Source organism: Aquarana catesbeiana, linkage group LG13 (assembly GCF_042186555.1).
Source record: "Aquarana catesbeiana isolate 2022-GZ linkage group LG13, ASM4218655v1, whole genome shotgun sequence".
In the NCBI taxonomy this organism is placed as follows: Eukaryota; Metazoa; Chordata; class Amphibia; order Anura; family Ranidae; genus Aquarana; species Aquarana catesbeiana.
The window spans coordinates 45,684,184-45,708,298 of NC_133336.1; the positions used below are offsets into that span (position 1 = coordinate 45,684,184).

The following is a 24,115-nucleotide window of genomic DNA, read 5'->3' on the forward strand; positions in this document are numbered from 1 at the left end:
GCATTGGCTAAATTTCTATGTGTTGAGGTGCTTTACAGCCCATTCATTTTCAATGAGCTGCCTAACACAGTGCTCCCCGCGCTCAATGTATGCATGGTGATGGTGTCATGGTGTAAACAAGCCCTAAATCCCAGAAGATTATTTTATTTTCCAAGCTTAGGATTTAAGTTACTAGCATTTTTTTCAATTATTTAAAGCAGAATGTCAGACGAAAATAAGATGCAAATGAACAGCTCATTAAAAATATAATATAAATAATAATATTGCCAAAAAATAATATTTTTCGGCAATATTCAGCTTGCATCTAATGAGGCCCCCGCCCCCCCCCCCCCCCCCCCCCCAGCATTACTTGTTTTCTGCTGCTAGAAGATCTTAGTCTGATTGCCAGCATCATTCAACCCACTTCCTCTGACACCATGTCATCCTGGACCTGCGACTTGACAGTGAAAGGAGAAGCAGCACGCTGATGAGCTCATCTCTCTGTCACTCTGCTCACCTTGAACCAGCATGCTTTTTGACAACACATGAACTGATTGGCTTCTTGTGGCTGCTTTTTCCTCTCACACTCCAGCCCTGCTGTACAGGGACTGCAAGAGGATGATTCCAGGTCAAATGTAGGTACTTGATTAAATAAGGATTACAGAGCTGCTACTATACTAGATACTATAGATCTACCTAGAGCTCAGTGTTACAAACAATATTGTTACCCTTTGAGGAAAAAAAATATATAATTATTTTTTTTTCCTTTTGACATACTACTATATGAATTACTGAAAACATCTGGCCAACAGGGTCTTGTAAAGGAGCGCTGGTGGTGGGGGGGAACATGTAAAAAATCATTACCAAACAGAAAAACTGCTTCTGCTGTTCTTTATCACCCATGAGTGCTAATGCGGGAGAATGTTATTGGCAGCATAACAGAAGAAAGCATTCCTGCCTGGCCGGACATTAACCTTTGCTGGACGTCAATAGAAAGACATTTATGGAAGTGTTGAAGAGTCTCTGACTTGGACAGCGTGAGGAATTTGGGAATAAGTTGCTGAACTGGTTTGGACGCATCTAAATTGGGCATAACGTAAATGTTAAATCAGAAACACGGCCAAAGCTCTTCTGGCTATACTTCTTTTTTGGGTTACAGGAGTAGCACTTAAAGTGGTTCTAAAGGCTCTTTACCTTCATGCATTCTATGCATGAACAGGGCTTTATTTTCAGCAGAAACGCAGGGGAACGAAGCTCCGGCACCTCAAGCACTGAATGTATATGCCATGGGGTGTTGGGAAGTGCTGGGGCGTCTACTGACGCTGGCTGCTGGGGGCTCTATTGTCGCTGGGAAATAGATTGTGACTGGGGAAGTCTATTACTGCTGGTAGGGGGATCAATTGTTGATGGGAGAGATCTACTGTTGAAGGAAGGGGCTAATTGTTGCTGGCTGCTGGAGAGTATATTGCTGCTGGATAATGTGAGATCTATTGTTGCGGGCGAAAGATCTATTGTTGATGAGAGATCTATAGTTGCTGCTGAGAGCATCTATTGCTTTCAGAGCCCCGCTGAGAGCCTGAGCCACCCACTCTGGCCCCCTTCTTGCCTGGCGATACACTCAGAGCTGGAGGGGTTGAGCATCGAGAGATCAAGTGATCACACATGGCTGCATCACACCAATGCTGCAGCCATATAAATGAGTATATACGTTTGGGTTTTTTTTGTGTTTCCGGCACTTATGCTTTAAAGCTTTAACATTCTTGCTGGGAAGGATTATAGAAGTTCTGAAATATTTACTTTTCCTAAAGATCCTGCTCTGGGATTCTATCAGTGCTATTTGCTTGACAAAACTGCTGAGTCTGTATCTAGTCAGCAGCACCGAAGGGAAATAGGAGCACTATTTTCCCCAGGAAAGGCAAGTATTTCATCCATTTTATTGCCTTTATAATGGCATTAAAGCGGCGTTCCAGGCTTTTTTTGTTTATTAAAAGTTAGCAGCTACAAAATGTATAGCTGCTTACTTTTAATAAAGAGACACCTACCTGTTCCACGGTCCAGCGATGCAGCCGCACGGAGCCCCGCTCATCTCCCCCTCCTCTCCTCAGCGCCTCCATTGAAACTGTGGGCACCCAGTCAAGACCGCTTGCAGCCTCACAGCCGGGCGCGCACTGCACATTCGCCATGCTGCTCTCTTCCAGTGGACAGGCAATCATCTGGGACCTGTCATGTGTCCCAGAAGATTGCCGAGAGGGAGGGGCCACCTAGGAGGAGAGGAGGAGTCACCTAGGCGGCCCGCAGGTGGAAGCAGGAATGTCCCACTCAAAACTAAGCACCCACTCCCCCCCCCAAAAAAAAAAAAAATGACAATGACAAAAATGTGGCATATAAGGGGGCGGAGGAGTGCTTAAAGTGGAAGTTCCACTTTTGGGTTTTAAGTTAAGCTGAACTAAACTCTAAATGTCTGACATCGCAGCAGTGGGAACCGGCCCTTAGGGAGTTCACGCTGTGCACAGTGGCTTGCTTTTTTCCCACATTGGATTAGTGCAAATCAAAAAATAAATAAAAAATGGTTTTCCATGTTTTTCGTTCAAACCACAATTTTGTGTAAATCTACATTACATTAAAATGCACCCTGCCTGCATGTTAATGCAATGAAAACATGTATTTTGACCCTTCCAGGGACCTGTCATTTCTCACCACATGAAATAAAAACACATGCCAATGTGCATAAAAATACAATGAATCGCAATGCAATGTGCATAAAAATACAATGAATCGCAATGCAATGTGCATGAAAATGCATGTTAAATGGACACCATTAGGCCTGAAACAACTAATCGATTAATCGATTATGAAAATAGTTGTCAACTATTTTCATAATCGATTAATCGGCCAGCCGATTAGTTGGCCTGCATACAGAATGCATTATTTGTTTACATATCAGGAAATACAGGGCAGCACACATACAGCTCAATACACCATCCGTGTCAGTAAGTGCCTGAGAACTTGTGAATGTGAATGTGTGAGGAGCAATGCCTCATGGGACATGTAGTCCTGGGCAGGAAGTGAGTGGATCTAAAGGCAGAAGTTTTTTTTTACCTTGCTATAGGGGCTTGCTATACTATAAATTTGCAGCTTGCTATTGGGGCACTCTAAAGGCAGGAGCAGCCAGAAGCATCGGTGGGGGACCCCAGAAGTGAAGAATCGGGGCTGCTCTGTGCAAAACCATTACACAGAGCAGGTAAGTATAACATGTTCGTTTTAAAAAGGGAAGATCAGCATCTGACCTCAGAGAAGGTGGAGGCTGATAGACTGGAGGTAATAGCAGGCATTACTATTACATTTAACGTAAACTTTTACATGGAGGCAAGCCACATTGTGTGGGGGCAGGGCACATTACGTGAGGGCAGGGCACATTACGTGAGGGCAGGGCACATTACGTGAGGGCAGGGCACATTACGTGAGGGCAGGGCACATTACGTGAGGGCAGGGCACATTACGTGAGGGCAGGGCACATTACGTGAGGGCAGGGCACATTACGCGAGGGCAGGGCACATTACGCGAAGGCAGGGCACATTACGCGAAGGCAGGGCACATTACGCGAAGGCAGGGCACATTACGTGAAGGCAGGGCACATTACGTGAGGGCAGGGCACATTACGTGAGGGCAGGGCACATTACATGGGGGCAGGGCACATTACATGGGGGCAGGGCACATTACATGGGGGCAGGGCACATTACATGGGGGCAGGGCACATTACATGCACCCCAGCGTGAAAGGGGTCTAAATAAAAAATGTGATCTCCGAGTCTAATGATATTTACCAGATTCAACCTATATACAGTATATCTCTCCTCTAATGGTATATACAGTATATCTTTCCTCTAATGGTATATACAGTATATCTCTCTTCTAATGGTATATACAGTATTAGGGCTGGGAGATTTTCTTAAAAAAAAAAAAAACTCGATTTACAATTCGAATTTTTTTTTTTTTGGACACCGCGCCGGTCCTGAGGCGCTGCGGGCATGAGTTTTTAGGCGAGGCCGCGGCTTCGGCCTAGTCCGCAGCGTCCGGCCTCGCGGACTAGGCCGAAGCCGCGGCCTCACCTAAAGGCTCCTGCCCACAGCTCCTCAGGACCGGCGCGGTGTCAGTGCCGGTCCTGGGGAGCTGCAGGCAGGAGTTTTAGGCTGAAGCCGCGGACTAGGCCCAAGCCCGCAGCGCCTCAGGACCGGCGCGGTGAAAAAAAAAAAAATCTAAAAAAATCGATTTGCTTACATTTTGAATCGATTTGACCTCTCAACTCGATTCAAGATTTAAATCGATTTTTTTCCCCAGCCCTATACAGTATATCTCTTCTGTCATTCTCAGAGAGGATTAGATATTTTGCTCCCTAATCATTTAGTTGGTTAGTTATTTATTTACCACTGCATATAGATTTTTAAGAATAAATTGCTTTTTTTTTTAAACTTTACATAATAAATTATACACCACACATTTTTGAAGGTTACTATCCATTTAATCGAACAATAATCGGCCAACTAATCGATTCTGCACATGCATTTTCAGTGCATTACAGTGCGTTTTTATGTCCAGTATGGTGTGAAAAGACCTTTAAAAAAAAGCACGCACGTTAACAGACATATGAAAAGGGTCCCTTGGCCATGTGACCACAAGGAGCCTTTGCTGCCTGTAGGCCATACGTTAACCAATGTGTCCTTCAGAAGAACAACTTTCTCTGGGTCATTAACTCCAGATGAGCTGGAAAATGCATGCGCTAACAATTGTTGACATGTGTTTCCAGTTGCGCTGCGTGGCAATCACACAAATTCGTTTTTCAGGATTTGGAAAATGCAGGATATTGCAGCATTCAGGCCTCTTTTTCAAGGACATCTCAATGCAATATGCTTGTGTTGTACAAAAAAAAAAAAAAAATAATAATAGATTTCCTTGCATGTACTGTAAGTATTTAATCTGTGCTGCAAAATGAATAAGTGTTCATCTAGTATAAACAACTCCTCTACTGTAATGTCCACAATATCGTGCCTTACCATGGTATATATCCTGCAGGGATCCCCCACCACAGTACTCCATACAGATCCATAGCTTCTCCCGGCTGCAATGTAAACAAGACAGACTGGAGATTATTATCAGAATGTGACTTTATATGAGTCATTTAGTACAGAGAGATTCAGATTTACCACAAGCATACAAACAAATGTCAAATGTGGGGGGTTTATTTATAAAAAAAAAAATTAAATTACACAGCTATTCATTCAGCAAACTGCACATACTTTGGCTGTGTGCGAATTAACCAGCATTTTGCATTAGATTAAGCGATTTTTCTCACGATGTATAAAGCCGTGTGTGGCTTTTGTCCAAATGGGGCAAAATCAAATGGGGACGCCCTAAATCTGACTTGTATCTAAAGCTACCTTCACACTGGCATTAAAAACGCCTACAAATGATACAATGGACAACACACAGTGCTGTTCACACTATCAAAACATTAAGCGTTCGCGTCGCTTCAAAATTAAAGCCTCATGTTGGGTCAGAAGGCATTTGAAGTGTTTCAACGCCTCCCATTCAAGTCTATGGTAACGCTTCGCTATCGCTCTCTGGCAGGCACAGTTACGGGGCGTTAAGATTTGTTTATTTCCTGTAATGGAATAGGCATTTGCAGAGCGGTTTTAACGTACCTTAACGCTCATCAAATGCTTCAAAACTGCACTCCTATCAATCCAGAATGACCGCTGAATTAATCGTTTAACATGTTATGTGTATGGCCACTGTTCGTGAAAGATAACGCCACACTGAAAGTGAGATTACTACTCTGGGTTAAATATGGTTTGCTTCAGGGCCAATAAACCTGTTAATACCACAGACTCAACACTGTATGAATTAGGCCTCATTCACACTGGGCGTTAAGCCACTGTGCATGAGATTCCAGGGTTTTTGTGTGGGCATTCGTCCCTGGGCACATATAGCCATAAACATTAGTACCACTCAGTACACCATCCAGCCACAGCAGCTTTCAGCCTTTCCTAGACTTTTACAGGCTGCCGGCATCGGTGCTGGACGGCGCACCTGTTACTTTTGCCCACATAAAAATGCCATAAAAATACTCAAAGGGGCTAAAAAGCCCAGAGTGCATGAGGCCTTGAGTGTACCCAATCACCACGTTAAATCCTCAGGGCCATCAAGTCTTCAAATAGAAAATCAGTGTACCCTCCATGCATACAATCGATGGACACAAGTTGAGAAGTTGTGGCTGGCCTACACACACCCAAATTCCATGTTGTGGAGTATGGATGTACCGCTCGGTGGGTCACAGCTGCTGGGACCAATGGCGCCTTGCGAACACTATGGTGGGGCACTAAACCATTGTATCCGCTTACCACCACTGCCTCCCTGGTCACCTCATTTCTATTCACACCCAATGTCCCAGACAGCTTGACCTCGCAGATGTCCCACTTTTGGATGGACAGGGCCTTATTTCGCTATGGGTAATTGGTGGATACCAGAACCTTGCGGTCCTTTCAGGATCTGAAAGATGCTTTTGACCTGCCCAGACAGGCTTTTTTTAGTTACCTACATATACATCATTATGCGCAATCTTTGGTAACAAACCCTTACCAAGTCTGAGAAAATCTGTTTAGAGGGCTCGTCCCCTAAAGGTATGATCTCGCGCACCTACCAGCTCCTGACCATGGACCTGTCGCCAACCAGACCTCGGTAGCCTACATGCCCAAGTGGGAGCAGGTCCTAAGTGAGGATCTACCCCTGAAGACGTGGCAGCTTATATGGTCGCAGGCCTCTAAGAGCTCTATCTGCACGCTGTACAAAGGAAACCAACACAAGATTTTATTCCACTGGTACCAAACCCCTGACCTGCTCCACTCCATATAACCCTATGCCGATCCCCGCTGTTGGTGCTGTTGTAAAGATGTGGGGACGCTATATCATACCTATTGGCCCTGCCCTCTGATCGTCCCCTACTGGCAGACAGTGCACTCCATCTTTGGTTCCTGGGTGCCGTTGAATCCTAAAACTTTCCTCCTGGGCCTTCCACCACCCCTCTTTTTCTAACCTGTCTAAAAAGCTCTTGGCCCAGGTGCTAACGGCTGCGCGATGTTTGATAGCCCTGAAATGGAAAAGGAGGGAACCCCCCTAATTTTTTGAACTGCACTCCAGGATCAGAGATGTTAAATGGATGGAATATCTGACAGCTTCCCTAAATAATACCCTTGATACACACAATCAAGTGTGGGAGCTGTGGGATATGTTGGAGGCCCCTATAACCGGATATCCTGATGAAGCTTGATCTCAGGGCGGTGGCATGTGGTTGGTGTCCCCGGGTGGTAAAGAGGTCCTAGGGCGGGTGGGTGTCTTCTCCTATGTTTTCTCTCCCATTATTCTCTATCTAGCCATTTCCGCTCTCTCTTGCTTTCCTTATTCTCCCTAACCCCCTCACTATATTTCCCTTCTCCTTCATTCACCAACGCACACTTTTGCAGTTTTGCCTCTGTTGTGACACAGCAGTTCTGATTCTTAATCTGATGTTGCCATATACATGATTTGCATGTCTTAACTGAGTTTTATCGCTGTCAATAATGTATGTAGACAACTTGCCAGGTCTTTTCTTTCTACAACAATGCGGGTCTTTTAATATTTTATGTTGGAAAATTTTGAAAACCAATAAAACTGTCAGTTTTCAAATAGCAGAAAATCTCTCAACACAGAGAACAGAACAAGGAAGGTAAGCAGCGGCAGACAGCGTGACGAGTTTTAAGCCTTGCTACACTCTTTATCAGAAGCAAGTGATGACAGGTGCTCATTATATAGGTCTGTAGTGTTAACAAGAGTATACACTATAGGAGACCACATCAAAGCTGCAGCAGTAAAAATCTGTAGGAACAAGCCAAGAAGAAAGGCTGGGAATGCCGAAGAATGAAAATCCTCCCTCAAACTACACACCCACCAGCAACGTGAAACGTTAAGAGCTGGGCAGGGGGATTAAATGGATTTAAGGAAGTATTAAACCCAAAATCAAACTTTACATTGCAGCTCACCAATTCTTAGATGTGATGGCTGCTTTTTGTTTTCTTTTTCAGACTTTCTTCTATTCTCATCTGGTGATCTGCTCTGTTTTTCAAAAGAACAAGCTCTCCTGCCGATGTGTCAGTTACAGGGATGAGACAAACCATTTACCACTGACAGGAGTGCTTACAATGATCAGCTTTTATTTATGTAAAACTTTTATCCCAAAAGAAAAAAAAATAGGATTTTTAGATTTTACAGCTTACCTGTAAAATCCTTTTCTTGGAGTAGATCACGGGACACAGAGCCACAGTAATTACTGTATGGGTTATATGGCATCTTCATGTGATGGACACTGGCACACCCTAGACAGGAAGTTCAACTCCCCATATAACACCCCCCCCTTACTGGGAGTACCTCAGTTTTGTAGCAAAGCAATACACGTGTAACCAGAAAGAGGGGAGGGGCCGAGTGCTTTCACACTGGGGAGGCATGATAGGCAGTTTTCAGGCGTTTGAATGCTTGAAAACTGCCTCCGTGTGAAAAGGGTCTTACAGGAGGTGTGTTACTGGCCAGATCACCAGGTAAAAACAGAGGGGAAAAAAGCCTAAAAAGAGAAAACTAATGCAGTCACCACATCTAATGATTGGTAAACTGTAATATATTATGTTTTTGGTTTAATATCACTTTAAGTAGAACTCCAGGCGAAAATCCCTTCTTAAAATAGTGCTTGCCTCACCAAATCCAGTGAGAACATGGAACCCTTTGCTCTAACCTGCGGAACCTGGTTCTTATTTAAGAAACAACCCAAGTGTCAAATACGTTAAATCAGAATTCTAGAAAAACAAGGTAAACATTGAAATATAGAAACACAAAACCAGTTTTTGTTGCAACGATAAGTATTAATACAGAGATTCCCCCTGGAGTACTTTATTCTTCTGCTAGATGCCCTCAGTCCAATGGTCATCATTATTCAACCCACTACTTCTAAGCCCAGGTCTTTTAGGTGACTGGACAGTGAAAAAAGTAGCAGCACAATGATGAGCTCATCTCTTCACTCTGTTTTCTCCTATCAGCAAGCTTCTTGTCAACATATGAACTGGCTTTCTTGTGCTGCTTCTATCTCTCACACAAGCTCTGCTGCACAGGGAATCCCAGAGGCTTATTCAGGTACAGAAACACTTTATAATACTAATAAGTATATGTATACCTGAAACTTTCTGTTTTGCATAGAATATGAAGTATTAGAACCTCTGTCAGGTTTTTATTGTTATTTGTGTCCCTATTATATGGATTCAGCCTCTCTTTTAGTTTACGCTTAAAATGTTGAGTTTGCCCCCACATGCACGTACACACGAACATAAAAGTATTCATTGGGGGCACCTACATACAAAAACATCACTTATGATACATGTTATATATCGATGCACACCCTGGAGTGAAAGCAATAATTCTAGGCCCATTACTCATGGTTTAATTTAAACTGATGGCCTGTAGGGGCTTTTAAAGCAGCACATATGGAAAATGTAGGGTACCAAAGTTTGTTGTGGTTTTGCAGGCATGTGCAAATTTAAAGCTTGATATGTTGGGTATCTGTTTACTCAGTGCAACCTCATCTTTTATATCAACAATTGGGTAATAATTTTTGGGCCCTAAAATTAACTTAAAAGAGAAGTATGGCTTTTTAAAAACATAAAAGAAAACTCATACTCACCTAGATGGCTGCAGCACCAATCCCATTTGCAGCTGTCCCCCACTGCCTCTAAAATCGAGAACTGAGCGATCAAACACCACTGATTGCCCAGCTCTTGGTCTTCAGTCTGCAGAGAGTCGGTGTGACTATCAATCACCAGCTCTCTGTTCTGCCCCTCCAGAGCTCCCTGGAGCGCCGGACTGGGCAGGAGCAGCTGTCTCAGGCTCTCAGTGGCTCGCTGAGAGACTGAGCCAGCTGCCAGGCCAGGCTTCTGAGCAGATCCTGACCATATGGTTGGGATCTTTTCAGAACCTGGACCAGCTCTGTGACCTCAGCCGACAGCAGGCTTTAGTCCGCTGTTGGCTGAAAAGGGGTTTACAGGAGTGCAGAACGAACTGTGCTCTTGTGATCCATAGGAGCAGTATAGCCAAAAAAGCATTACTTCTCCTTTAAATGTTTTTTTTACTGAAAGGTTGTGCTTGACAAATCGTTGTGAAAAGATTGTGTGACATAAAAATTGCAACTACCATCACTTTATTCTCCAGGGTCTCTGGATTCAGAAACTATAAAATGTTTGGGCGTTTTAACTAATCTTCAGGACTAAAATTATTTTTTTAAACATGAGTGCAAAAACGACTAAAAAAAAACAAAACGTCTCTGATAGTGAAAAGGTTCCTGCTATAAACTGAGAAGATAATTCACCCATGGACTCTCCTTTTTTAGGGGGATTTTAATTTTTATCTACTAGTTTTTTTGTGCACTTTTAAGTTTGAATTGATTTTTTTTTAATGTAGCTCACCTTTCACGCACATTATCATTTGGTTAGGGATTTGTACCATCTTATTTATTGTACTGCACTGTTGTGAGCTGCTATGTGTTTAATTACTTATAAAAGCTGCCAAAACCCAACACACTCCCTTTTAAAAGGTGTAATAAAATCACTAAATTGGTGCAGCGCCAACTAAATCCCACTAAGCCCTGGTTCACATTGATGCAGGATTGAAAGCAGCTGAACTCACACGATTTCATTCCCGCATGTCAGACCGACGATTTCAGAGTTTCCTGCACAGATGTCTAACGAAATCGTCAAAAGTAGTACAGAAACTACTTTTAGGAATCATTGTGGGGTTGCACCGATTCAGACAGTTCCATTGCGGGCAATAGCCGCCGATTTGACATGTCAAATCGCATGCCAAAACACATTAATGCGAACCAGGGCTAAATCTCCCCTGTGATGCTTAATGAGTCACACTTTCTATATATGCGCATTCAAAAAATGTATGAATTTTGGAGAATGTGTTCATTATTTGAATGTATATAGTTGCACATATTACATGTTTTTTTGAATGCACATATAGAGAAAGTGTGACACATTAAGCATCAGAGGAGATTCAGTTAGCACTGCGCCATTTAATTTAGGGACTGTACCATTCTAATTAGTGCTGCACTGTTTTCCCAGTAAAAAGGTTAAAGCGGAGGTCCACTGACCATTCATGTTTTTTTTTTTCAGCCATTCATACACTTTCACACTCACTTGTTAGCTGTAATATCTCCCCCGATGTCCGGTTTGGCATAAAAAACGAAGTTATAATAATTGATGATGGCCGGTTTAATCTTGCTTGTGGGCTTGTGAAGCCCACAAGCATTTATTTCCTGGATGCGGTGAATGCCGAGCTCCCAGGATTCACCGATCCTTCCTGTGCATGATCAGTGTTGACGGGGGAAGTGCTGTAAAATTCCACGTTGCCATCACAACAGGCGGCGTTGTCGGAAGTTCCCGCCCCATTGTGATGGCAACAAAAACAAACACAGATGATGCAAAGCTCAGTATGGGGAGGAGAGAGCAGCGTCACGCGTCACTTCCTGTTTTACGATCTCTCTCGGCGGCGATCTGCACTGACTCCTGGGAATGCTGACACTTAGCTCTCAGGAGACAGTGCGCCGCCGGGGAAAAAGGATAGACACGCCTACTCCCGCGGGGAGGGGGGGGATGGGGGGGTGACAAGCAGGAAGTGACACTAAAAAGACCCATAATAAGGTAAATACAGCACCAAAAAAAATGTTTTTTGTTCATTGGCATTGGGTTAAGCTTAAAGCGAATCTTCACACAATTTTTCAACTTTAGCTCAGTAGTTTTTAAATAGAGCATAGAGTGCTCAATGGACCTTTTTTTTTTTTTTTTTTTTTTTGTACCTGTATATATGTGGCCCGGTCTTTTTTCGCTGCATAATGACTCTGCGGCTGTGGGCGGGGATTTTGCGGGTATTATCGTCATTTCCTGTCCTCGCCGCACTGTCTCCTGGGATCTCGTGTCATTGCTCCCAGGAGTCAGTGCAGAGGGCCGCCGCAAAATCTCGCGGGAACTTTCTAAGACGCCACCCGTTGTTATGGCAACCAAGATGTTTACGCCGCGCCGTTACGACTGAGCATGCGCGGGAACCAGCAAGGAATGCTGGTACATCTACAATACTGGATCCAGGAAGTGATTGCTTGTGGGCTTCAGATGCCCACAAGCAAGATGAAAACAGCAGTAAACATTTTATATAAGTTACGATTTGAAAGCAAAACGGACATCTAGGGAGCAAAAGAACGCAAAAAGTGAGTGTGACATTTGAAAGATGGGAATTTTTAAGTGTAAGAAAAGAAAAAAAAAAAATTGCGAGTGCACATCCGCTTTAAGTAAGTAATTTGTGTGGACCTCCGCGTTAAACACTACTCTATCCAAAATGAAAAAGCAAAGTTTGGGCTAAACATGCACTTTAACTGCTCAGTAATTTCACTTGGCCTTTACTTTAAAAGAGAAAATGTAAATCATCAAACAAGCCCCAGAACATGAATGTGCATAAATGTTTGGACCATACCAGAGATAGCTGCCAAAGTAGGCCACAATATTGGTCTGTTTACATTCCTTCACCATAAAGATCTCTTGCTGGATTAAGGAGAAATCATCACCTGAAATGAAAGAGCACACAGACATTACAATGCAGCAACTGAAGACACGACAACCACCGCACATACCACACTATTAAACTGCTACCATAAAGAGACCCTGTCACCCACATACATTGGAGGAGCATTTTCTGCTGTTCTAAACCAGTTTTCTTGAACTCAAAATTAAGCCATGGATTCAATTCAAGCCACATTTTATGTTTTACACACTTGGGAGGTGTATTTATAAAAAAAAAAAAAAAAACCAACGCACATTGCTGTTAGTCCATCGAAACAGCATGTAAATGACTTCTGCGTGAATGGGACAAAATCAAATGTCCTTAGGCTATATCTTCTACAGATCAAATATTAATAACTGTGAAAAAAAACACATTATGAACTAGAAAACAGCATTGTGGCCACTAGATGGCGCTGAATATCACAGGAAATATGAATACTTATGATTCAGTATTTTCCCCAATCACACATTTTGTTTTTTTAAACAAATGAAGTTCAATCTGCAGAGAATATGGCCTGAGAACAATCGAATTTGCCCTCAAATTTACATGGCGTTTCAATGGACAAACCGCTACGCAAATTATTTTTGGAAATGTAGGAAAAATATTTTTTTTAAATCAACTTACAGTATGTTGTTTACAACTTTTTACTGTAAGCTGTTTACAGTAATCAAAAAAAAAAATGAACAGAAAACAGTGAAAATGACAATGACTTAATCATGCACCCATATTTGCTTTAATAATTATCCCATCATCCATTTTTATTTGCCTTTCATCACAGGAAATATTTTTTTTCTAAAGGAGGAGTCATTACTATAAATTCAGTTTTATTTAGGTACAGTTTTTGGTAAATCAACTGTTTTTTGTTATTTTTTGGCAAAAAATATTTATCATGCATGTAAAGAGGCTCACGCAGCCTATCAGCTCTCTTACCCTATAGAATGACCCCCTTCCTGTGTTGCGGAAAGGACGCCTGTTCTGGTCACTGATCAGCTGCAAATTTGGGGTGTCTGATGAGCAATAATTGCCCCTTGCCTGATATTACAGGATTTGGACCAACAGACTATATGTGCCCTTCCTGTAGTTTGGTTACCAAACACCAAAATTATACTGTCAGCAACGGTGCACCAACCAGCTGTGCTGGGCACAGGCCGTTTAGAAGCCAATCATAAGGTAACCAGGCCCTTGACAAATAATCCGGCTATAAATCCATTAACAGGAATCGTCTCCCTGGCATTAAAGTAAGAGTAACCTCTTTACAACTCTCGAGGGCTCTGGTCTCAGGAACTTGGCACCTGGGTAGTCAGATACACCCACTTGCCTTGATTATTAAAAGGTGGTCAATAGATTTAAAATTAGCACTAAAGTCTAAGTCAGGCCATATATGATACATAGATGATGGCCATAGAAGATACAATTTTCTTTCCATCCTCCAAATCGCTTGATTCCCCAATTAACACAGTCAAGTGTTGATGGTGGAATTTCTCCTGCAAAGCTATTGTGTTCTGCCAACGAGAAGTCCTCCCGGCCGGCAGAACACAATGATCACTGCTGGCAGCTATAGCAGCTGGCAGTGATCGCATTCAAAAACTCAAGACAGGCTGGTGGTACTGAAGTCAATCAATGGATACCACCAGCCTGCCCATAGATGGAGCGAATCTTGGCTGGTCCTTGCTCAACCAGCCGATATTCAATCCATCTATGGCTGACTTAAAAGTTTTTTTATCCCAATGCATTCTCTGCATTAAGGTAAAAGACACCCGATTACCTGTCCTACCTCCTTCTGTCCCTGAACCCTTACCTAGCTCCTGTCACCACTCCTGTGCTGCAGCACCACTCCCTTCACTTCATGTAGACACAGGGGAAAATGAAGGCAGCGGAGCTATGGCTATATTTATAGCTAAAATCAGTCAAGCTCCTGTGAAGAGGGAGTGGGGGTTGTGCATTTTGTTTTAAATGCTGCTTTATGCCTCCTTAGATCCTGTCTTGGCTGTATAGTCACCTGCTGACTTGGCACCATCCACAGGCAGCTTAACTCAATAAGACACAGAAATTGAATCCAACACAATTTTACTTCAGCTGACTGCAGTACAGAAAACATGTTCCAGTCTTTAGAAGTGTAGGAAGACAATGGGGTTGATTTACTAAAACTGAAGAGTACAAAATCTGATGCAGCTGTGCATGGTAGCCAATCAGCTTCTAACTTCAGCTTGTTCAATTAAGCTTTGAACAAAAAATGTGGAAGCCGATTGGTTTCTATGCAACAATGCACCAGATTTTGCACTCTCCAGTTTTAGTTATTTTCTACCCCACTGACTTTCCTAAGCCCCGTCTCTGTAAATAACTAACGCTGACCATGGAAGTGGGGGGGGGTCAAAACCAACTAGCACTAAAATAGGAGGGGAGGACAGAGAAACATACTAAAATTACAAATAGCAGTGGCTGAAAACCCCCATTAGATGTCAGCATACTAATGAACAATAATCTTCTGATGCATTTCAATACAACATAGAAAAATTACATGAAAGTGGAGCAAAATATTGTGGCTTATTGGCACTGTGTATGTCTATGGACACACACAGCCAGGCTCTGAAACATGCACACACAAGTGCCTCCTTAGAACCTGGCTTGCTATAAGAGGCACCTGAAGGAAGGTGAAGCTAATAGTGACGGGGGGGAGGGAGGCTACCAGAGGAAGCAGCGGGTGACCTTTCTGTGCAATATCACTGCACAGCACAGGTAATCATTACCTTTTTTTTATATTTAACTGCTTCCTGCCTGCCATATAGTGAAAGGACGAGCGGGAGCACTCTCGTTCCTGGAGGATGTCAATTGATGTCCACCCATTCACACGGCGTATGTGCGCCTGGCGATCGACTGTGGGGGGTGGGGGGTCTGATCACAGTAGAAAGCCTATGATGTAGGCTCTTTACCATGTGATCAGCTGTGGCCAATCACAGTGTAAACAGGAAATGCCGGTTATTGGCATTCCTATCCTTACGCTGACAGCGCATGAGGAGAGGAGATCCGGTAAGCGGCATTCCTCAGCAGGGACATCTACACTGACAATCAGGGCACTGATCATCATCAGTGCAGCCCCAACAGTGCTCACCAGTGATGCCTCATCCGCCTCATCAGGGCACAGCAACGAAGGAGAAATATTACTTTAAATAAATTTTAAAACAAACTAAGAAAAACTTTTTTTTCAATATTTTCGGCCTTTTTTGTTCATTTAGCAAAGAATAAAAAACCCAGTGCGATTAAATACCACCAAAAGAAAGCTCTGTCTCAAAAAAATTATAATAATGTCATTTAGGTACAGCGTTGCATGGCCCTGCAATTGTCCTTCAAAGTGTGACAGCGCTGAATGCTGAAAATTGGCCTGGGCAGGAAGGGGGTGAAAGTGCCCGGTAGACAAGTGGTTAAATGATGAAGACAGGCTCAGGCAGGAAGATTAACAACTGAAATCCCTACAGATGTAAGGACGGTTCAGCCACAACTGAAAATTCCAAGTTTGGGTGGACTGACCCTTTAACATATTTTTAAATAGAAAGATGTTTGCAGCATGTACATACAAGTATCATTACACCACTATTCTCTGCATGAAGCCATGCTTTCCCAGTAAAGACTTAACTTTGCTCAGCAATGCGGCTATACAAGGAAAACAAGCCTGGACCTGCTATTAAATGATTTGTTTACATAAGTTCTGACAACTTCAAGTCGATCCTGTCCTACGCCCTGCGAGCTGCGCCGATCGGGAGGAGATGCTTCACCTGCTATTCCAGGACAACACCAGGGAGCGGCATCATCTGGATGAGAACATGAGATCTTCCTGTAGAGAGACTCAGGGACATTAAAAAAATAAAAGGGAATGCCAACGCTTGTCATTGAGGCAACAAGGACAATAATCCTCATTACTGTGCAAAGAGTTAGACCAGAGTTTCTCTATTTTTTTTCTGTCATGGCATTCTTTAAACCAGGGGTCTCCAAACAAAGCACCAGTTAACTGTCCTCAAACTTTACGGGGGCCAAACTAGGGTTGCCACCTCATCCCTTTAAACCCGAACACATATTAAATACACAGGTTCTGTGGCTGATTAAGGTGGTAATTAAACTCACTTAGTGTCTTACCTGCATTCAATTAGCCACAGAACCTGTGTAATTCATATGTGTTCGGGTTTAAAGGGATGAGGTGGCAACTCTAGGCCAAACTGTGGCCAGTGGGAGTAGAAAATTACCTGGTGTCAGCGGGAGGGAACAGCGGCGCCCCATTGGTGGTGTCAGTGGGAGGGAACAGTTGAGCCCCATTGGTGGTGTCAGTGGGAGGGAACAGCAGCGCCCCATTGGTGGTGTCAGTGGGAGGGAACAGCAGCGCCCCATTGGTGGTGTCAGTGGGAGGGAACAGCGGCGCCCCATCGGTGGGGTCAGTGGGAGGGAACAGCGGCACCCCATCGGTGGGGTCAGTGGGAGGGCACAGCAGCGCCCCATCGGTGGGGTCAGTGAAAGGGCACAGCGGTGCCCCATCGGTGGGGTCAGTGGGAGGGCACAGCGGCGCCCCATCGGTGTGGTCAGTGGGAGGGAACAGCGGCGCCCCATCGGTGGGGTCAGTGGGAGGAACTATGGCCCACTGGGGCTGACAGTGGGAGGAATAATGCCCCAAGAGCTGGATAAAAGCAAGCAAAGGGCCATATCCGGACCCTCGGCAGCAATTTGGAAACCACTGCTTTAAAATGATGCACAATCAAGATAAATTTAGGCCCCTTTCACGCAGCAGATAGGATCAGGTCCATCTGTCAGTTTTTCAGGCGGACAGGATGGGATGGTCCAGTCACCCCTATGGACAGGCGGTTGTAAACTGACTTTTGTCCATTTATACCTACAGTAACTACCTCCGAGTCCAACCCAGTCTGCTTTAAAAAAGAAAAAAAAAAAGCCACAACCATCCTAGTTCATTGAAGCAGATCAGAGGGTAGTCGGTTGTAGACAGACAGTGGAGTCCATTTACTCTCGGTCGCCCATAGAGTAGAGCGGGGCTGTGTACATGTCCATGCTGTAGAAACTGAGCAGGCACGGATCTGTCATCCTCCCGCTCTGCTCTGATCAGCACCCCTGATCCCCTGCTGATTGGAATGGAGTCTGGAATGAGCCCCCATCTAAAAGAGCCTTACTTATGAATGGTAAACCTGAGCCTGGGAATGTGCATACAACCAGCTTTCCTGAATGTTGGGGAGAGTCCTGCATGCCGCTGACCAGCCTCATGACTTGTCATGGTAGGGGGTGGGCCAGCTGCCAACTCTTTACAGCGAATGACGCAGTACACTCTGCCCTAGAGAGTCTTTACTTGGTACGATGCTGGCGGCTGGCTGGCACATCCGCATGATGGCAAGCCATGAGGCTGATCCAGGGATAACTAGGTCCCATGCGCATGGTACCCCAGGGGAACCCAATTAGGAAACACTGAGCTAGACATCCCTAAATGCTGTCAGTAAAGCAGCTTTACAGACAGACAGCTGATGGGTCTACTTGGTTGTGAGCAGTCAAATCTACAAAAGATTTGGCTGTCTGCATTAGTCGGCTTGAGCATGCACGTGTAGGGCCAATGGATGTGTTTAGATGGGGCCTTCACATGCCAGCATTATTCTAGTAAACCGTTCAATTTCTGACTGGATACTTGTAGTTTATAACGCTGGTGGAGGCTAATACATTGTACATTCACTAAATGCTAACTACTTGTGTCGCCTTGCCATTTTCAAGGGTACAGTTCTGCAGCAGGCTCTGCGCCCACCGCTTCCCATAATATTGGGAAGATACTGGACAGAAAAGGGTCAACTAACTGGGATGGGGAGTGACTTTTAACCACTTTGCATCCAGCCAATTCTGGTATTTCTCTCCGACATGTAAAAATTATTTTATTTGCTGAAAAACTTCTCAGAACCCCCAAAAATATAAAATCTATATATTTATATTTTTAACAAAGACCCTAGAAAATAAAATGCTGGTCGTTGCAATGTTTTACATCAAACAGTATTTGCACAGCACTTTTTCAAATGCAATTATTTTGGAAAAATATGCTTTAATTAATTTTAATGCAAAAAACCCACCATAGATAACCCAATTTTTTTGTAAAATATAAAGGATGATGTTACGCCGAGCAAAGAGACACCCAACATGTCATGCTTTAAAATTGCGCACATTCGTGGAATGGCGCAAAACTATGGTACTTAAAAATCTCCATAGACGACGCTTTAAATTTTTTTACAGGTTACTAGTTTATAGTTACAGAGGAGGTCCAGCTTCAGAATTATTTCTCTCGCTCTAACATTTTGGGTGATGCCTTATGTGGGGTGGGAACGTCGCTTACATATGCGGGCACAACCTACTTATTGGGTTTGCTTCCGTGTGCGAGCATGAGGGACAGAGGCACTTTAAAAAAAAAAAAGTTTTGTTACTATTTTATTTCGCTCTTTTATTCCTATTACAAGAAATATAAACATCCCTTGTAAGGGTCGGTTCACACTGGGACGACTTGGGATCCGACTTGTACGCCCTCAAGTCGCCCCAAGTCGCCCCAGAAAGAGATTCACATTTAAGTGAATGGGAGCGTCTTAATAGACACTACTGAAGTCGCTCCGACTTCAGAGCGTACTCCCTGTACTACTTTGATCCGACTTTGATCCGACTTCAGCCTATTGACTATCATTGAAGTCGGATCAAAGTCGGATCGCCGTCTCGCATGATCCGACTTCGGCATGCGACTTGTGCTCAGATGATCTTGAGGGGGAACTCCGCGCCAAATTTTAAATAAAAATCCGGCATGGGTTCCCCCTCCAAGAGCATACCAGGCCCTTGGGTCTGGTATGGACCTTGAGGGGAACCCCCTACGCCGAAAAAGCGGCGTGGAGGGTTCCCAAATCCATACCAGACCCTTATCCGAGCACGCAGCCCGGCCGGACAGGAATGGGAGTGGGGGACGAGCCAGCGCCCCCCCCCCCATCCTGAACCGTACCAGGCCGCATGCCCTCAACATGGGGGGGTTGGTGCCTTGGGGAAGGGGGGCGAGCTGCGGCCCCCCCCACCCCAAAGCACCTTGTCCCCATGTTGATGAGGACAAGGGCCTCTTCCCGACAACCCTGGCCGTTGGTTGTCGGGGTCTGTGGGCTTATCGGAATCCGGGAGCCCCCTTTAATAAGAGGGCCCCCAGATCCCGGCCCCCCACCCTATGTGAATGAGTATGGGGTACATCGAACCCCTACCCATTCACCTAGGGAAAGTGTCAATTTAAAAAAAAACACTACACAGATTTTTAAAGTAATTTATTAGACAGCTCCGGGGGTCTTCTTCCGACTTCGGGGTCTCTCCGGTTCTTCTCCGCGCTCTCCGGGTCTTCTGCCGGGCTCCTCTGCTATTTTCTGCTCTTTTGCCGCTCTTTTGCTATAGCGGAGGAGCCCGGTCTGCTGCCTTCTTCTCTTCGGGGGTCTCTCCGGTTCTTCTCCGCGCTCTCTGGATCTTCTGCCGGGCTCCTCCGCTATTTTCTGCTCTTTTGCCGCTCTTTTGCTATAGCGAAGGAGCCCGGTCTTCAATCTTCTGCCTTCTGCCCTCTTCTCCTGATGTTGACACGACGCTCTCTGGGGCTGGAATGCACTCTGAGCGCTCCGTTCTGACTTATATAGGTGGTGACCACGCCCCCTTATGCCGTCACAGTCCCTGGGCATGCTGGGACTGTGGCGTTTTAGGGGGCGTGGTCATCACCCAATGACCACGCCCCCTTATGCAGTCATAGTCCCAGCATGCCCAGGGACTGTGATGGCATAAGGGGGCGGGGTCACTGCCTATATAAGTCAGAGCGGAGCGCACAGAGAGCATTCTAGCCGGAGAAAGCGTCGTGTCAACATCAGAAGAAGAGGAGAGGGCGGAAGACCGGGCTCCTCCGCTTTAGCAAAAGAGCGGCAGAAGAGAGCGGAGGAGCCCGGAGGAAGATCCGGAGAGCGTGGAGAAGAACCGGAGAGACCCCCGAAGTCGGAAGAAGACCCCCGGAGCTGTCTAATAAAATACTTTAAAAATCTATGTAGTGTTTTTTTTTAAATTGACACTTTTTCCCTAGGTGAATGGGTAGGGGTACGATGTACCCCATACTCATTCACATAGGGTGGGGGGCCGGGATCTGGGGGCCCCCTTATTAAAGGGGGCTCCCGGATTCTGATAAGCCCTCCGCCCGCAGACCCCGACAACCAACGGCCAGGGTTGTCGGGAAGAGGCCCTTGTCCTCATCAACATGGGGACAAGGTGCTTTGGGGGGGGGGCCCGCAACGCGCCCCCTCCCCCAAGGCACCAACCCCCCATGTTGAGGGCATGCGGCCTGGTACGGTTCAGGGGGGGGGGGGGCGCTCGCTTGTCCCCACTCCCATTCCTGTCCGGCCGGGCTGCGTGCTCGGATAAGGGTCTGGTATGGATTGGGGGGGACCCCCCACGCCGTTTTTTCGGCGTAGGGGTTCCCCTCAAGGTCCATACCAGACCCAAGGGCCTGGTATGCTCCTGGAGGGGGAACCCATGCCGGTTTTTTATTTAAAATTTGGCGCAGAGTTCCCCCTAAAGATTCATACCAAACACAGTGGCGGGGATCCAAGTCGGATCCCCGTTCATTGAAAGTCGGACACATGTCGCAGGGCAAAGTCGGATCCACAAGTCGCGTTGAAGTCGCGTTGCAAAGTCGCGTTGAAGTCGTGTTGTCCCTGTGTGAATCGAGCCTAATAGGAATAAGGCATGACAGGTCCTCTTTATGGAGACATCTGGGGTCAATAAGACCCCAGATATCTCCTCTACCCTGGAAAGCATGAGATCAAACACAAACATCGATCTCTGCTTTCCAGGGTAAAAAAAACTGTCAGTCTTTACATCTGCCAGCGCCGGAAGTGGCGTCATGACGTCGCTTCCAGCCTCCCAGGATAGTAGAGATGGCTGGGGACCATTCGGTCCATGGCCAGCTCTACAGTAATCCGGTGCCGCTGCCAGATTGTTTTTCAGGGTCCCCAATTGCATGGGAGGCACCGGAGGGGCGTCCACTCCCGCTGCCTGTAAAAGAAATCCAGTGGCTCATGAGATATCTGTAGCTGCAGGCATCATCCAGATATCACCACTGCAACCTCAGGACGGCCTTCCGATGGCAAATGGTTAATACAGTATTGTCCTGGGTTAGTTTGGAACATGCATCATTCTACTTGTTTAACATGCAGTGTCAAACTTTGCATTGTTCTCCTGTTATTAGAAAGCAGATATGTCTCGCTCTCTTGCAACTCTGCAGCACTCTTATAACCCGTCGGCAGTTTAAAGCTGGCCATACATTATTCAATTTTCTTATTTCCTTTAGATTTACCTTTAACGATGTAGTACCAGGGCCTGCCTGATTGCACACAAATTGAAAGTGTTTGGGTTTAACCTGGTTTTAGTAAATCTAAAGGAAAATTGTACAAGGAAATTGTATAATGTATGGCCAGCCTGTAACTTGGTCTTCAACATATACGCCTAGCCGGACAGCATTTTACTTTAACCACTTAAAAAGTGATTGTAAGGGTAATTTTTTTTTTTTTTTTAAACAACAAACATATCATACTTACTTGCACTGTGCAGCTCGTTTTGCACAGAGTAGTCCCAAACCTGCTCTTCTGGCTACCCCGGCGGCTCTCCCGGCTCCTCCCTGCATCAGATAACCCCCCGGGAGAAGCGCTCTCCCGGGGGATTATCTTGCGCACGCGCGCCGGAGTCCAGCATTTGCGTCTATAGAGGCCGAATGCAGGACTCGGCCCTGCCCCCCGTGTCATTGGATTTGATTGACAGCAGTGGGAGCCAATGGCTGTGCTGCTATCAATCTATCCAATCAAGAGCCGGGAGCCCGTGGAGAGAGACACATCGCGTCCCTGCCGACTGAAGGGGTTCAGGTAAGTAAAACGGGGGGCTAGGACGATGGTGATTGCCAGGTGTTTTTTCACCTTAATGCATAGGATGCATTGAGGTGAAAAAACAAACCTTTACAACCCCTTTAAAGAGCAGAAGATTTACTACCTTCATGACCAGGTTATTTTTTTGCGATACAGCACTGCGTTACTTTAACCGACAATTGCGCTATCGTACAACGCTGTACCCTAATAAAATTCATGTCCTTTTTTTTTCCCATAAATAGAGCTTTCTTTTGGTGGTATTTGATCACCTCTGCTGTTATTATTTGCGTATATTGATTGGTTTGCGCAAAAGTTATAGCGTCTACAAAATAGGGAATAGATTTAGGGACTTTTTTTTTTTTTTTTTTTAAATGTTTTTACTTGTAATGGCGGCTATCAGCGATTTTTAGACGGATTGCGACATCTGACACTAAGTGACACTTTTTGGGGACCAGTGACACCAATACAGTGATCAGTGCTAAAAAAAAAAAAAAATGCACGGACACTGTATAAATGACACTGGCAGGGAAGGAGTTAACATCAGGAGCAATTAAAGAGTTACGTGTGTCCTAGAGAGGTGCTTTCTAACTGTGTGGAGGATGGACTGACAGGGAGTACATAGAGATCGCTGTCCCTGATTACTAGGAACAGACGATCCCTCTGTACTGGCAGGGGGATCTGTTTGTTTACATAGGCAGATCACCGTTCTGCCTCTCTGTGGAGCGATCGCGGGTGGCTGGAGGACATCACGGCTGCCGGGCCCGCATATAGGCTCCCGCTCCATGCCGCGCGCCCACAGTATCTATTACACGAAACGACGGGTACGTTGTTTCGTGCAATAGAGCCGCAGTGCCGTAGTATATCTGCGGCAGGCGGTCCTTAAGTGGTTAAAGGATAAGTTCACCTTTTGGGGCAGAATTTCACTTTTCATAATAAACAGACACGTTTTCCAAAGTCATCTCTGGCCCCATCATTCCAATGTGCTCTTATCTCACTTACCCCATCCACGGGAGGTTTAAAACCTTGTAAGTTCATTTCACGCCTGGCCTACAGCGAAATGACGGCCGGGCGGTGGCTTTGCCATCCTGACTGGACATCATATGACGTCCTGTCAGGATGCACCAATCGCAAAACTTTCCTATATACTAAATAATATAACCTGAATTGGGTTATTCTCACCGAAGAAATGTAACAGAATACATTTTGGGCTAAATTTTTGAAGAACAATTATTTGCAAAATTTTAGTAAAAAGAAAAAATGCGTTTTTTTTTTTATTTTCAGTCTTTTTTTGTTTAACCATTGAAGACCAGGCCTTTTTCTGACATTTGTTGCTTACAAGTTAAAATCAGTATTTTTTTGCTAGAAAATTACTTAGAACCCCCATTATATATATTTTTTAGCAGCGACCCTAGAGAATAAAAATGGGGGTCATTGCAATATTTTATGTCACACTGCATATGTGCAGTGGTCTTGCAAATGCAATTTAAAAAAAAAAATATATATATATATATATATATATATATATAT

The 24,115-nt window shown here is 44.9% G+C and overlaps 1 protein-coding gene across 2 annotated transcripts in view; it reads right to left on the reverse strand.

Moving 5' to 3' along the window:
- The window catches only part of MAP4K5 (mitogen-activated protein kinase kinase kinase kinase 5), a 200,165-nt gene that overhangs the window by 85,681 nt on the left and 90,369 nt on the right, over window positions 1-24,115 (reverse strand). For both annotated transcript variants that reach the window (XM_073608559.1, XM_073608558.1), the window contains exons 3-4: window positions 12,573-12,663; window positions 5,030-5,094 (exon numbers count right to left, since the gene is read on the reverse strand). In XM_073608559.1, coding sequence (XP_073464660.1) covers window positions 5,030-5,094; window positions 12,573-12,663 — 156 coding nt within the window. The remainder of the gene's footprint in view (window positions 1-5,029; window positions 5,095-12,572; window positions 12,664-24,115) is intronic.